Source organism: Alosa pseudoharengus, unplaced genomic scaffold, assembly GCF_046254945.1.
Source record: "Alosa pseudoharengus isolate Yale_2024_CS ecotype anadromous, Long Island Sound unplaced genomic scaffold, YU_APseudo_1.1 YU_APseudo_1.1_scf_15, whole genome shotgun sequence".
Classification (NCBI taxonomy): domain Eukaryota; kingdom Metazoa; phylum Chordata; class Actinopteri; order Clupeiformes; family Clupeidae; genus Alosa; species Alosa pseudoharengus.
The window spans coordinates 26,444,403-26,458,537 of NW_027468620.1; the positions used below are offsets into that span (position 1 = coordinate 26,444,403).

General features: G+C 37.8%; 1 protein-coding gene across 1 annotated transcript; it reads left to right on the forward strand.

Moving 5' to 3' along the window:
• Nucleotides 1–2,802: 2,802 nt before the first annotated feature.
• Nucleotides 2,803–10,388, forward strand: las1l (LAS1 like ribosome biogenesis factor). The gene is made up of 14 exons (XM_076286061.1): nucleotides 2,803–2,908; nucleotides 3,105–3,274; nucleotides 3,685–3,810; nucleotides 3,947–4,016; nucleotides 4,100–4,181; nucleotides 5,323–5,487; nucleotides 5,927–5,973; nucleotides 6,130–6,239; nucleotides 6,326–6,411; nucleotides 8,827–9,027; nucleotides 9,138–9,267; nucleotides 9,453–9,787; nucleotides 9,884–10,034; nucleotides 10,144–10,388. The coding sequence occupies exons 2-14, from the start codon at nucleotides 3,129–3,131 to the stop codon at nucleotides 10,232–10,234; spliced, it is 1,740 nt and encodes a 579-aa protein (XP_076142176.1). The 5' UTR covers nucleotides 2,803–2,908; nucleotides 3,105–3,128; the 3' UTR covers nucleotides 10,235–10,388.
• Nucleotides 10,389–14,135: the final 3,747 nt, after the last annotated feature.

Here is a 14,135-nt window from a genome sequence, read left to right on the forward strand (position 1 = left end):
TGTGTGAACCGTACAATACAAGTTCTGACAGCACTTTAACTCCGGACGCCAGGAATCCGGTGAATCTGGATCTCTCTGATGGATTAGACCCAGGTCAAAGCCCACATTCTAGATTTGGCTTGTCTGTAGAGTGAACGCCAGCATCTCCGGGATGCCTGAGCTGTTCTCCCACACACTCCACTTGTTGATGTGAAACTAGTCTGGTACAGTGCCTATAAAAAGTATTCAGCCACATGCTAAAGTTGTCTAAAAAGAGGAATAAAAAAATCAAATCAAAATGGATCTTAATGCCTTAATTAAAAAATGAGGAAAATCCAACCTCTAAGGACCCCAATTTTCTCTATGAATGAATAATGTATCGTAAATAAATAAATGATCTTCATTAAAATACAGGGTGCATAAATATTCATACCCCTATGTTAAATTCCCAGAAGCAGGCAGATTTTTATTTTTAAAGGCCAGTTATTTCATGGATTTCATAGCTCATACTATACATCCTGATACAGTTCCTGCCTCTATGGGAATTTAACATAGGGGTATGAATACTTATGTGCCCTGTATTTTAATGAAGAACATTTATTTATTTACAACACATTATTCATGCACAAAGAAAATTGGTGTCCTTAAAGGTTGGATTTTTCCTCATTTTTTTTAAATTAAGGCATTAAGATCCATTTCCAAAAGATGATTTTTTATTATTCCTCTTTTTAGTCAACTTTAGCATGGGGCTGAAGACTTTTTATAGGCACTGTACCATACATAAAGCATGGGGACCATGTCTGCCCGTCCAACATATTATCAGGCACTTATCCTTGCAGTTGCCTGCAAATTGCCTTGAGTGCCTTTAACATGTACTCGGTGAGGCAAAGAACTATCCGCCAACTTTAATTGCTGTGATCAGATAAAACAGAAGTAAAAATTAATGTATCACTGATACGGGTAAACATATATTTGATGAGAATGCCACAATTTCACTGTTTTATTGTGTTCACTGCAAGTGTCTAGCTTGTAATGGGAATGTTTATAAAATCAACAGAAACACAATGTTAAAGACTGATTTCTGACAGCACAAAATCACTCATAATAGTGTAAACGATGTGAATAACCTACATATCACATGCATGCCTTAATCTTTAAGTCAGTTTAATTGAAAATGTATCTTTTTCAATAAATGGCCAGGGTTAAGACTTGAGTATCACACAATGACAAAGTTACAACTTAATCTGTCCTGGTATGTTGAATGGGTTACCATAAAACTTAAATAATGGTGTATGATAAACAAGATTACAGTGGTTGGTGTTCCAAGTTAAAATGGATATCCAGAAAATCAAGATTACATTGTATTCCATTCATCATGCATACTGAATAAAAGTCCTTGAAACCGATCAAAAGAGGGTTTAAGTCAGTGGCTATATTTGTGTTAGATCAAGATTTAATTATTGCCCATTGTCATGTCCATGACCATGATCATCACATTAAACATGGTTTAAAATCCACTATCCTGAATGCTGCATTCCTTCTCTCCTTCACAGTGGTGATGAAAATAAAGTGTCTTTCAATTCACTGACTTGTTTGGCAAACTAATTTTTCGCCATTGCCTTGCTATAGCACCATTCTAATGTTTGTCTGAATAAAATATGGTATGTGATGACATGGTGGCTGAATTATTTCTTGGTCATGACACCAACTAGCCGATCAGTCAAAACAGCAGGCTGAAACACTCACCCAGAGAAAAATTTATCTGAAAAGAATTCTTATTTTTGTGGAATTCTTATATTTCTTTGTTCGGCTGACTGTTCATTATACAAATGTGTGTGTGTGTTTGTATAATTTTTAAAAAGTTTTTGGTATACAAAAACAAAGCAGTTAATGCAGTCTTGAAAATGGCCGGAGCACTGATATGTCAGTTGGCACTGTAACAGCTTGGCTGAAATATTAGGCTAATTATTTGTGTCACAATTTTAAGAAAAATATCAGTTGCCCATAATTACTGTACATGCAGAGTTTACAAAGTGCATATTGCCTCCTTGTGGAATCTGAAGTTCATAGCAGTGACATACCTGAAGTGTCAGTAAATTAGTTGGGAAATTACACAAGAAAGCCTAGCCTGTCCCTACTGTTTCATCACTTTCAGGGAGTGGATATTTCCTGGGGGTAAGCAAATAAGTATATACATAGGCCTATACAACTTCCATGTAAGCAAATAAGTATAGGCCTATACAACTTTGCTGAAGTCTGGTCAAATCTGGTCAAGAGATGTGTAAATATGCCACCTGCAAATAAAAGAAAAGAGATCCCCACAAAGAAGAAAATTGTCTTGATTATTTCTCACATTCATCCATAGAGAGATCATCATATTAGGCCAAGGAAGATGCAGCAATGGAATAAACTGCTGTTGAATTATGATGTCCTATAGGCCTAGGCACACAATTACACACCTCTCCTCCTAAGAACGATCATCATTTTGAAGTTATGTAAGATTAATTTACAGAAGAGACATCATTCTCTATTATAGGAAAATGTAGTTTTTTTGTATGGAAAATGAGTGACTCCATCCAAGAATGAAATTAAACTTTTGAAATATAGCCTAGCCTAAGGACAGACGATTAAAACAAAACAAAAACCGGTAAGTATATGGTCTAAAAATCCTGTTTTTAATTTCATGATACACTCTAACGCTTATTGTTTTAATAACAAGGGCTATATTTTCACAGATCTCGATATTTTCCACGACTGGAAAAAGGGGACTTTTATTCAAGTTTAACCGGAAACAATTTGCTGCGCGACCTACTTCTGCGCTCCACCTTCCGCTGTAGAAGATAGCTAGCGAGCGAGCATCATTCCTGCGTTTAGATTAGATACATTTTATTTTAGTCAGCGTTTAGTACCATTTCTTAACCACGATAAGGTAAAGTTTCTTGAATGGTTTGTTAAAATTTATCATAGGTTATTCGGTCCAGAAATGGACAGAATTAGGTAACGGCAACGCGGAACCTTTATTTGGATGCCCATGAATGATCAAGTCCATTTGTGGCATCCCACACCGTAGATCGTGTAACGTTGACTTAAGTGTTTATCGTGATAACACGTTCCATCTGTTGCAGTTTACCTTACTTTGGTTATAAAAAATGAAGAACAAACCGGCAACTAAGATGCGCCATGTAGTAGCCTGGATGAATAAAGCGGAGTGGGACCAGGTATTGGACTACTTGTACTCTAAAGATGCTGCCTTACAGAATCATGCACTCCAGAGAATATCTGCATGGAAAGGAAGGTGAGATGCCATGGAAGTTGTCTTTCTATCATTAGCCTAACATCTTATATGCATGTCAAAATGTGCATATTCTCTAACTGTATTAAATATAACGTATTATATGTGTATAATAGGCTACGTCTGGAGACAATAGTGTTGCTATTGATGTACTTGTCAGATTAATTGACGTCTGCAGATGACGTTACCTCTGGTGTGACGAATTATGTGTTATCTGAACTCCGTTTGGAACTGAACTGAACTGTTCATAAACCAAAGCCCTACTCCGCTAATAGATTGGTGTCTCATTTCCTCCTGTAGTTCCTGGTAACAAGTTTTGGATTATCGTTATGTGATACTTAGAATTTTCCTCACATTGACAGCCAGAAGATTAAATGGTTTTGATCTGATCTAGTTTAATTTTTATCGGTCAGGTTTGGACACAATACGCCTGTTGCAGTGGAGAGCACAGCTGATCTTGTACGATGTCAAGTTCTGGATAATTCAGGGCAACTGGACTCTGATGACCTGGTGTTGCTTTATGGAATGGCTCTTGTGAGGTGGGATGTGAACAATGTGATAATAGTAATTAGGTTGACTTTAAAATCACACACTACCACACTGATACATTTTTAATATTTCACCAATATTACCAATATTTCCCCATATCTGACAAATAATGATTTGCTCTGCCAGGTTTGTTAATCTTATTACAGAACGGAAACAGGGACGAGTTGCCAAACCCCTGAGACGTCTGGCTGGTCATGTAAGTCGTATAATTTATTTTCAAAATGCCCTGATATTTTATAACATTTCACGTCTCATTACGCTATCTCCTTTATTTTCTAGATGAACATTCCAGAATGGATTGTAAACCTTAGACATGATCTCACTCATCGGCGGCTTCCATCGCTCAAATGGTGCCGAAAAGGTTGGTGTGAGCTTTAGGAAAATGGTCAAGTTATGTGTTATGCTGTGAGTATCAAGTACGGTAAACTTTCAGAATTTTGAGAGTTTACTGCAAGTTTACTGACACTTACCCATTTCTGTGTGATTACACTCAGGTGTTTACATTCCTTAGCCCAACAGTGGCACTTAAGCTGATAGAATTATACTGGGCGAATATCAGTGTTGTCCTGGGGCCGTATTCACAAAGAATTTTAAGGCTAAAAGTAGCTCCTAACTGGTGAATTTAGGACCAACTCCTAAAAATGATGGGCGTGTCACTCCTAATTTCTTTCATTAAAAGTAATTCACGAAGCATTTTAGACCTAAAAGTAGCACCTAAGTCTGGGACAGCTTAAAAGAATTCGAGAGGACTCCTAAATCACTAAGACCTATTCACAAACCGCTTTTTGTGGCATTTCACGTCGCAATGTTTTGAGATCCTATGCGGCTACAGGAGCTTCCAATCGCGAGGGAACAATTTTGCATTGTAGGCATAACTAAAGGATGCAATAACGCCACCAACAACAACCAAAACTACTCATTGTCAACATGTAAATGAAATGTAACGTTTCATTGTGAATCAAATTAAAATGTTGTCGTCTTTGCAAACGTAGGCATAGGCATATGGTGACAGATTAATTTAATAATGTTGCAAAGATACTGCATCAATCAGTATGTTTCATTAGGCTACTAGGCTATTTGTTTTGCCTTACTCTTCATCCATTTAGGCTAGGCCTTTTTGTTCAGTTATTCATCATCTTTCGTCCTTCACACTACTTGTGTAGCGCACGCATTCTCAGACCTGTCACCTGTCACTCATCATCGTAAGGGAGGTGTTTGGAATCATTCCCGCATTACAATCATCAGCCAATCAAGGTGGTCACTTCAGTCAAGCTCATGCATGAGTAATGACGTCATCCATAGCAACGAAGACTCACTCTTAGTTTAGGAGTTGTCATTTTTCCTTACTAAGAGTAGGTCTGAAAGGCTTTATGAATAACTTTTAAGAGAAAACTCCTAGCTAAAATCTTTTAGTGCGATTTAGGAGTACTCCTAGTGGTAAGATAAAAGGCTTTGTGAATGCTCATGTTGGTAATCTGTGATTTTCTCTTGGCCTGTCCCAGGCTGTGCTTTTGTGTTGCAGTGGCTCCAGCAGGAGTACTGGTCCAGACAGCTGGGCAGTCGGCTGGCAGAGGACTGGGACTCGGACTCTGAGGAAGACGATGAGTCCTGGGCACGGAGGCGAGAGGAAGAGCTCCTCACCCGACAGAAAGAGACTGAGAACCACAGTGAGTGGAGTGCCTGAGGGAGACCTTTTTAGGATTGTCAATTTGCATATGAAGAGTTTGGTTCCAAAACGCTATATACTCCATTTTAATGAATTTTCATAATTCATGTTTTTTAAAAGAAATTCCAAGGAATTTCAGTCGAACTGTAATTGCTATTTGACTTATCTTTTCTCAATCAAAACAACACAACTGCAATTTTAATTTGATTGATATTGATATTACCTGAAATACACAATGAAATAACATGACTTAAATTAGAAATACTGTAGCTAATAGATTAGCGCACATATAGAGATATAGCGTTTTGAAACCAAACTCTTCATGTTTCTATCTGCTCTATTCTATGTCTTTGATAAATAAATAAATGCTTGAAATGTACAGTATGTGAAATACATGAAAGTACGATAGAACGTTTTGTTATCTTTCTCAACACTTCCAGAAAAAGCTAGAGAACTGCTTATTTCTTATGAAAAGGAACGGTTTCAGGTAAATATCTCAGATTTTATCTTCAACTTTATACCCTCAGACTACATACCTGTAGTATGCTGACAACAAGCATGGCAATTTATTCTGAAAATCTATTTTCTCCACAAAACAGTGCATAATTAAGTCACCATCCCATAATGATTTGTTTGGTTACAGATGTTTGAGGAGTGGCTGAAACACGGCTCTCCACATGGAGCATGGCTGGAACCCAGCGCTGACCTCAGCTGGATCTTGAAGCAAATCAAGCTTTTTGCAACAGATTCAAGGTCTGTGAATCCTCTTTATGACTCGGTTTATAACTATTGTCCTGGAAATTGGTATTAAAGTTTGTACATGTGTTTATTTTCTGTAGAGAAATCTTAACTGACACATTGCTTCAGGATGGATTCCTTATACCTACACCAGAACAGCTGGAATCCCTGGATATTGATCTAACAGGTGAATATTGTTCATATTCATTGCTCTCCAGATTTCCTGTCCCTACAGCATTGTCTAGTAATGGTTGAAGGTGATGCAAGGAACAGTGCAGAAGAATAAATACAGCTGGGTCATTCTGTTTTCAGATTTCAGATAGATTTATTTGTCACATACACATTACATTACATTAATACACAGGATAACAGTACAACAGGTAGTGAAATGTAAGCCTGGTTAGCTCATGACTGTAAAAGGCATTCTGTTCCTTTTCTGAGCTGTTAGAATACCACATTGTGATGCACTGGGTCAGTATGCTCTCTATGGTCCCAGTGTAAAAGGTTTTTAGAATCTCTGGGGGGAACCTGAATTTCCAGAGTTGTCAGAGGTGGTACATTCGGCCTTTTTAACCTGAGCTTGGATGCGAGTAGTGCCGGACCTGACAGCATCTCTGGTAGGGTGTTGACATGCTGTGCTGATCAGCTGTCTGGCTTGTTTACATCCATCTTCAATGACTCTTTAGCTCAGCCAGTGGTCCCCACTTGTTTTAAACAATCAATTATAGTCCCTGTGCTGAAAATAAACAAGCCCTCATGCCTGAATCAAGGTTTTTGAGACTTATTAAAAACATAATTGGCTCCTCCATCCCCAACACTATTGACCCACTGCAATTTGCTTATCGATCTAATCGATCTACAGTGAAAAAGGGAATTATGTGAGGCTACTGTTTATTGATTATAGTTCAGCTTTCAACACCATTGTTCCTCAGATGCTGGGGTGCGTTTCCCAAAACCATAGTTGCTAACCTGTTAGCAACTTAGTTGGTTGGCAATGGAAAATTGCATTGCAACCAACAAAGTTGCTTGCTTAATTAGCAACTATGTTTTTGGGAAATGCGCCCCTGGACTGTAAGCTCAAAGATCTTGAGCTAAACACCCCCCTCTGTGACTGGGTTTTGAACTTTCTTACTGGCAGACCCTAGGTAGTTTTGAATCAAAGATTTTTTTTTCTCTCCACAGTACCTTATCTTGGAAGCCATGTTTAAGGATTAATATCTTAAAAAGTAGTATTCCTGGCCTGACCAAACTTCATAGGATGGAAGACGAGTATATTCTCAGTATGACTTGACCATTAACATTTTTTACTGAATGCCCACTGTTTTTATGTAAGGCCCTAGATTTGCATAAAAAGAGTGATATTGAGGGTATTATAAACTTGGGTTTTGTTCCCACATGGCATCAACCAGTATTCTGTCTGTAAATACAATACTTTATTAATGTTGTGCCAATATTTAAGGTCTCCAGAACCTATGAACATGAAGATAATAAGGTAGTGTACAAAGTGCCAATGTTGCACATTCATATACATAAATACAGTCCACACTAAAATTGTTAATCATATTTATCTATGATACAACATTGTCACTTTGTACACTAAATACCCATACAATGACCTACTAATCCACATACATTGTCATGTTCCTACGAGCAACCCCATATACAATTTTAGTCCTCTGAAAAGCACAACTTCCCCTTGTTTTATCCTATATTCATGCCCGTTATTTGTGGAGACCTTATATATTTGCACAACATAAATTAAATATTGTGTTTAAAGAAAAAGTAATGATTGATACCAAATGGGTACAAAGAAAAACAAGTTTAGAATTCTTTTCACTTTTTTCCAAACCTAGGGCCTTACAGAGAATCAATGAGCATGGTGTACAAACCTTAAAGATACACTATGCAAGATTTTCACCCTATAATATAACCTTTACGAAGCCAATTTGATGGGAAACGAACTTGTAATAGGCGAATCGTTCACGTAGCATTAGCTATACAGCATAGACGTAACGAGTCGCTACCGAGAAAACCAGCCATGCGACTTCAAGAACGGCAGCCTGACAAATCTCGCGAGAATCGTGAAACATTACCTTGTCAGTAGATATATAGCTCTTTGGAGCTAGTGTTTGCCTGTTGTTAATCCTTCACTTCCACAACAAAAGCATTTTCTTTGTTTACAGGGGGGACAAGTCTCGAGAAGTTTGCTATTTACAACGGCAGAGTAATATATAAAAATATCGTGACTCTAGAGGGAGCTCTACAATACCTGAACCTGCATAGTGTAGCCTACCTTTAAGTTATTCAGTCATACTGAGAACATGTTTGTCTTCCAACCCAAAAGGTTTGGGCTGGCTATGAATAATACTATTCAAGATATTACTGCCCAATCATGGCTTCCCAGACCATGTGTTTTCTAGGCTGTAAAACTGTAATACCAGGGGTTGAAAAATAGGAAGACATAGGTTTTGAAAGTAAATATTTTACCAGCCTTGAACCAGTGTTGATGCACCAAAACACAAACTAAAATGAAATGTTTCTTAATACTGTATGTATAAAAACACAATAACTTTGTGTATGTTTTTCTGTGTCTCACCAACAGGATGTTATGATCCACTGAGACCCTGTGTTCCACGTGTGTTCCTACAGTTTTGGCTGCCCCTGCTAAAGGCCTTGAACAAAGTAACCTTCATCCGCCGTGTACTTGAAAAGCTTTTTGTTGAGCTCTCGGTCGAACCAGACCCCCACAGAAGCTATTACCTCTCTGGGTGGATCTCAGAGGTTGTGCTCTGTAACAGCAAGAGTAAGACCCCATTATCTGAGTATCATAGTCTGATGGCTGGTTTTGAATGATTTCACTGTAACATACACTGATACATTATTTCTTCCACCTTACTCTTTGTACTTCTTTAGGCTTATTTAAAGTGAAGAAGAAATCACAAATGATGGAGCTATTTGTGAACAGAATGCAACTCGGGTGGCAGCAACTCTTAACAGCTTGTTTAAATTCCCCATGCACTGCTACGCCCTACCTTCTGCAGTTGTGAGTGGAATCACTCTCTCTCTCTGTTTTTGTATTTGCCCGATTTTCTGATCACACACACACTATTTTTAGCATGCAATGTCTTTTCTCTCTCTCTCTATTTCTCTCTCTCTCTTTCTCTCTCTCGATGTGGTACAGTTTAATGTGCATGACTGATTTGTCCTCTTTTCCTCAAACCCCTTCAGGTTACTAAAAGACATGGATGAGCCTCCTCCACCGGACACACAGGAGAAGCTACTCCGCCTGTGCAGCATCTACACGCAGGGAGAATACCATGACAACGAAGATACCCGCGGTCACCACGACCCTTCCAAACCGGTTTACACCCTGCAGAACCTGAAGGAAAGACTCAGGCACAGTAACTTCGCCCATGGACGCGGGGCGGGACAGTCATTGTCCAATCATAGTGCCTTGTCAGCACAAAGCCTTCCCACTGAGGACCTTCAGGAGAAGCTGAGTGCCAGTGTCCTAGAGGAGAGACAGGTCGCATTGCGTGGATCACCGTGGCAAGTGTGCACAGGTGAGCGATTCACACTTTCATGCTCAAACAAATGTGCTGATGTTGACTTAATTTCTTGACATTGCTTCATGCTGTTTGGTCAATGTGCCTGTCTAGATAAAGTCCCGTGGAAGTTTTATCCCCTGGGAAAGGTTCCTGGCCAGTCAGAGGACCCTTCATTTTTGATGGTGGAGACATACTCCACCCTCGCAGTCTTTGATCAACAGGTTGAGCTTGACAAAGCTCCCCAACATCATATTAATCCAAGGTAAAATGGCTTGTATTGAATAACACCAACATCGTGCTTGAAATTGATATTTCAAAAACAGTGGTTGTTAAACGATCTAAATCTGTTTGTGTTTGTTTCTTCCTTTAAGTATTCACGGCCAGAACAGAACAGGTTCTGATGGACAGCTTTGGAGCTTGGCAGAACTGAACAAACTCAAATCCGGACTGAAGCTGTTTTGACTCCCTTCATTTTTTTATTTGCCGGTAATTTCCTAGCCTTGCCACGCTGTACTTGTACATATTTTTGGCTGAAAACAGTGAAGTCTGTAAGACCTGAACTCTCGTACAACTTGCAGGCTTTGTTTGTTTCATAAAATAAAATCATTTTCCAGTTTTTGTATGTATCGTTTTGATTAACATTTGACATCCAAGAGTTAAACTTAAGACAATAAAGCATTGCTTAATAGAAGCATAAGCAGATTATTGATCTTTGGTATTAATATTAAGTTTTATGGAGTTTTATTAAAGCAACACTAAAATGTGTCACTTTTTGAGGGATGCTTTTATCAAGCAATTAGTTTTGATATCATCTTCAAATTTATTTGAATGATAAATGACCATGTGAAAGACAGATAAATGCATGTGCCTGTTCCCACAAACCAGGATATGCTATATGCAGTTCTGTTTCAGGCTGGCCTACAGTCCACAAATACAATAAAATCTTTCACAGCACGACATTGCTGACTCCATGTTAAATAAGAAAATGACTCATCTATGGTCTGTCTATCAGACCAATCCACTCTTTAAAAATTGAACAGTTGTACATGTTCCTTACAAAGTCGGAAGCATTACCTGATGAGCAGGAGTGTTTTCACATTACAGCCATAACACTAAGTTTTTACATAACCTGACTGCTATACAGAAGAAGAGGGTGAAAGCTTAATCAAAATTGACAGGCATCTGAACCATGTCATGGATACATTTCTAGCATCAGATATGTTAAAATTAGGGCTGTCAATCGATTAAAAAAATTAATCTAATTAATTACATACTCTGTGATTAATTAATCTAAATTAATCACATATATAATTTTTGCTGTGAAAGTATTTTAAATATTTAAATTCAAATGAATCATTGAATAATCAGCATTAGTGACATTAAAGTTCAAAGACTCTTTTATTATTATTTTCACTGTTCAAATAATTGCCATAATAATCTATGGTATGACCTAATATGCTGAGGAAATAAGTTCAAAAGTGCTTCGGGAAGAAGTTTTTTTTTCACATACAAGGCATTTCAGGCCACAGATATAACCTAGGGGACACAATGAAAATAAATTAACACTCCCCTCAATGTCAACACTTATTTCTTTGCATTGATGTGCAACTATAGAGTTGATGAACTCCGGTGATATGCAAATTCCTTGCTGCAGACATTGCAGGACTTTATTTTCAACACTATTTTTTATCAACACCATCAGGCCGTTTTTTAAAAGTAAATGTTCCAATCAATGATCCAGGCAGCACATTTTCTTCTCTCCTTCATTTTACAGTATAATTTTTACTGACTAGAGCGGCTCGTGGTCAAAGGTCATACGGAATGATTCATCTGCACTAATTTTTTTAATCAGTTATTTTTTCTCAAATTAATAAATCGAAATTAATCAGTTATTTTGACATCCCTAGTTAAAATATGTCAATTCAGTAGACTGAAAAGGAGCTCTTAGACTTGAAAGAACATAATGAAAATGGTTGTCTGTCTCAAATCTGTCTCGGGTAGGTCTACACAATATAGCAACCAATCCTGGAAAAGGGGAAGGCTGCACAACTCAAGCGCAGCAAGCGACAGCGTCTGCATGCTTTATGCAGAGTGATGGGTCGGCTACACCTGACACTAAAACCACTACGAGTGGGCCCAGTTTAAAAAAAAAAAAAAAAAAAAAGTTCCGGATTTGGAAATCCCATGTTTTGCTATCCAGGATCACCTGATCCATCTTACTTTTATGCCAGTTATAGGAACATTGAATTGGATCACGGTGATGCAAATAGCCTACCGAATTTCAGGATTGCCAAATCCCGTTTACCAGAGCTTTAAATGGAACCAACAGTGTAGCCTACTGGTTCAAAGTAGTTAGGCCTACATCTAAAATACCGCTTGCTACATATTGCCATTATTTTGTTTTCATTTGAAGAAACAGAAACACTGTAATAAACAACATTTGGCATTCCTTAGCCTATGTTTTTTTTTTTATGTTAAGGCTAACCAAAAGAATGTCACTGTCCAATAGTAAAAAAAGGACCGTTTCAATCGTTGGAAAATATGAATCGGCGGCTATATGTGATCTGAAAACATTGATTTTGTGATCATTCGTTTTAAATAAAATCTCTCTAATTGAATTAGGCTAAGATTGAAAAATCCCAACTGAATCCACCCTGATGGGATCATGATCATTTTTTTTTTTTATGAAATAGATCCCAAATAAAGTTGATGGAGTTTCATTTTAACTTGTCAAAAGTCAGTATCGCTGTGAGCGGTCTACAATCAAATCAACGTGTCACCACGTGATTTTCAATAATGCACACCTGCAGCTTCCTGCACATCCTGACTTTGAGAAACATCCCAAGCCTCTGTTTTTCACTTTTACTTTGAAATTGTGTCAGCATCCCTTTCTTCTTTGAAAGGAAATAAAGTAGGTCTAGTCTAAATGGAAGACAGGGCTGTGTAAGTTCAGGAAAGGTGTAGCCTATCCTATGTAATATTTTCTTGTTCAGAGATTTTCAACGTTATTCAAATCCCTGCTTGAGGTAGGCCTATGGTATGTTATTATGTTTTGTTTCTGAATGCTGAAAAACTGTAGCCTAGTAGTGGGCATGATGGTTGCCACCGATTGTTAACGTTAATTGTGAGGGGCAAATTTATATTTTAGGATAAAACGAGCATCTTAATATGTCTAACACTGATTAAGCCATTACACATCTGAGAGCCAATTCTTTGACACAAACACAGGCTACATGATTTGTGGGCTAGGCTACGCCGTGCTGTTGTAGGTGCAAAAGGTGCATCGCCAAGGTATGCTGGCTCGAGGGTTATAAAAGTAGGCTATTTTGTCACGTTTTATACATTTTTTTATAATGATCCATGTGTTCACTTCTGATACCTCGGCCACCATGCCTAACTATCCATGGGTTTCATCAGGTCCCTTTCCACAGGTGTAGGCTATAAAATCAAGCACCTTGATTATAAAGACATATTTGCATATTTGATTTTATTATGTTTGGTATAATTTTAAAGATGACAATCAGAGCTTTAATTCAAGTCCTTTTGTTCAATAGCAAAGAAAACCTCTGAGGTTGGCAAAACTACCTTTCTTTGAAAAAACGCCATGCCTGAGCTGAAAATCACCACCTCAGAATGAGATAATATGGGTAAATTATACATTTTCTGAATCCTTAGAACCATGCCAGTATTGCAGTGTTTGTATTTTGTATCTCTAATGCTCCCCGATGCCACAGGATTAAAAGAAAAAAGATGATATGGCGGAAATGGTAGGAAAATGTGTGTGATTAAAAGTTTGAAGAGCTCCAGGGTCAGCTGTATTTGTCCAAATGACTTGAATGAAAGCTCTGATTGTCCTCTTTAAAATGATACCAAACATAATAAAATCAAATATGCAAATATGTCTTTAACAAAGGCCAATAGCAAGATAGGCACCTGTGTCAAAAATTTGTTTTTTTCAATGGGGGGAGGGTATCTTTAACAGCTGATAACACTAATTTAGCTGTGACTCCAGGGTTATCATACAAAAATGCAAACTACAGACATGTATCTTTTCAAAAAGTATAAGCAACCTTTGCCACCTTGAGTGGTACCGACATCTCATCTGGCCCATGGACTATATGTATGCAGACTACAGGTGCTTGATTAATACACCTGTGGAGAGGGACCTGATGAAACCCCCTGAATAGTCATTTAAATACTTGAAATTCAGTCATATGCAAAAACTGTTTATTTGCTGACATTACAAAACATTATTAAGTTTATTCAGATAATTCACAATCATGAAAACAAGAATGGCTAAACATTTTATAGCCTATAATAAAACAGGCACTGACCATGCACTTACTAGAGCCTTTCATAAAAC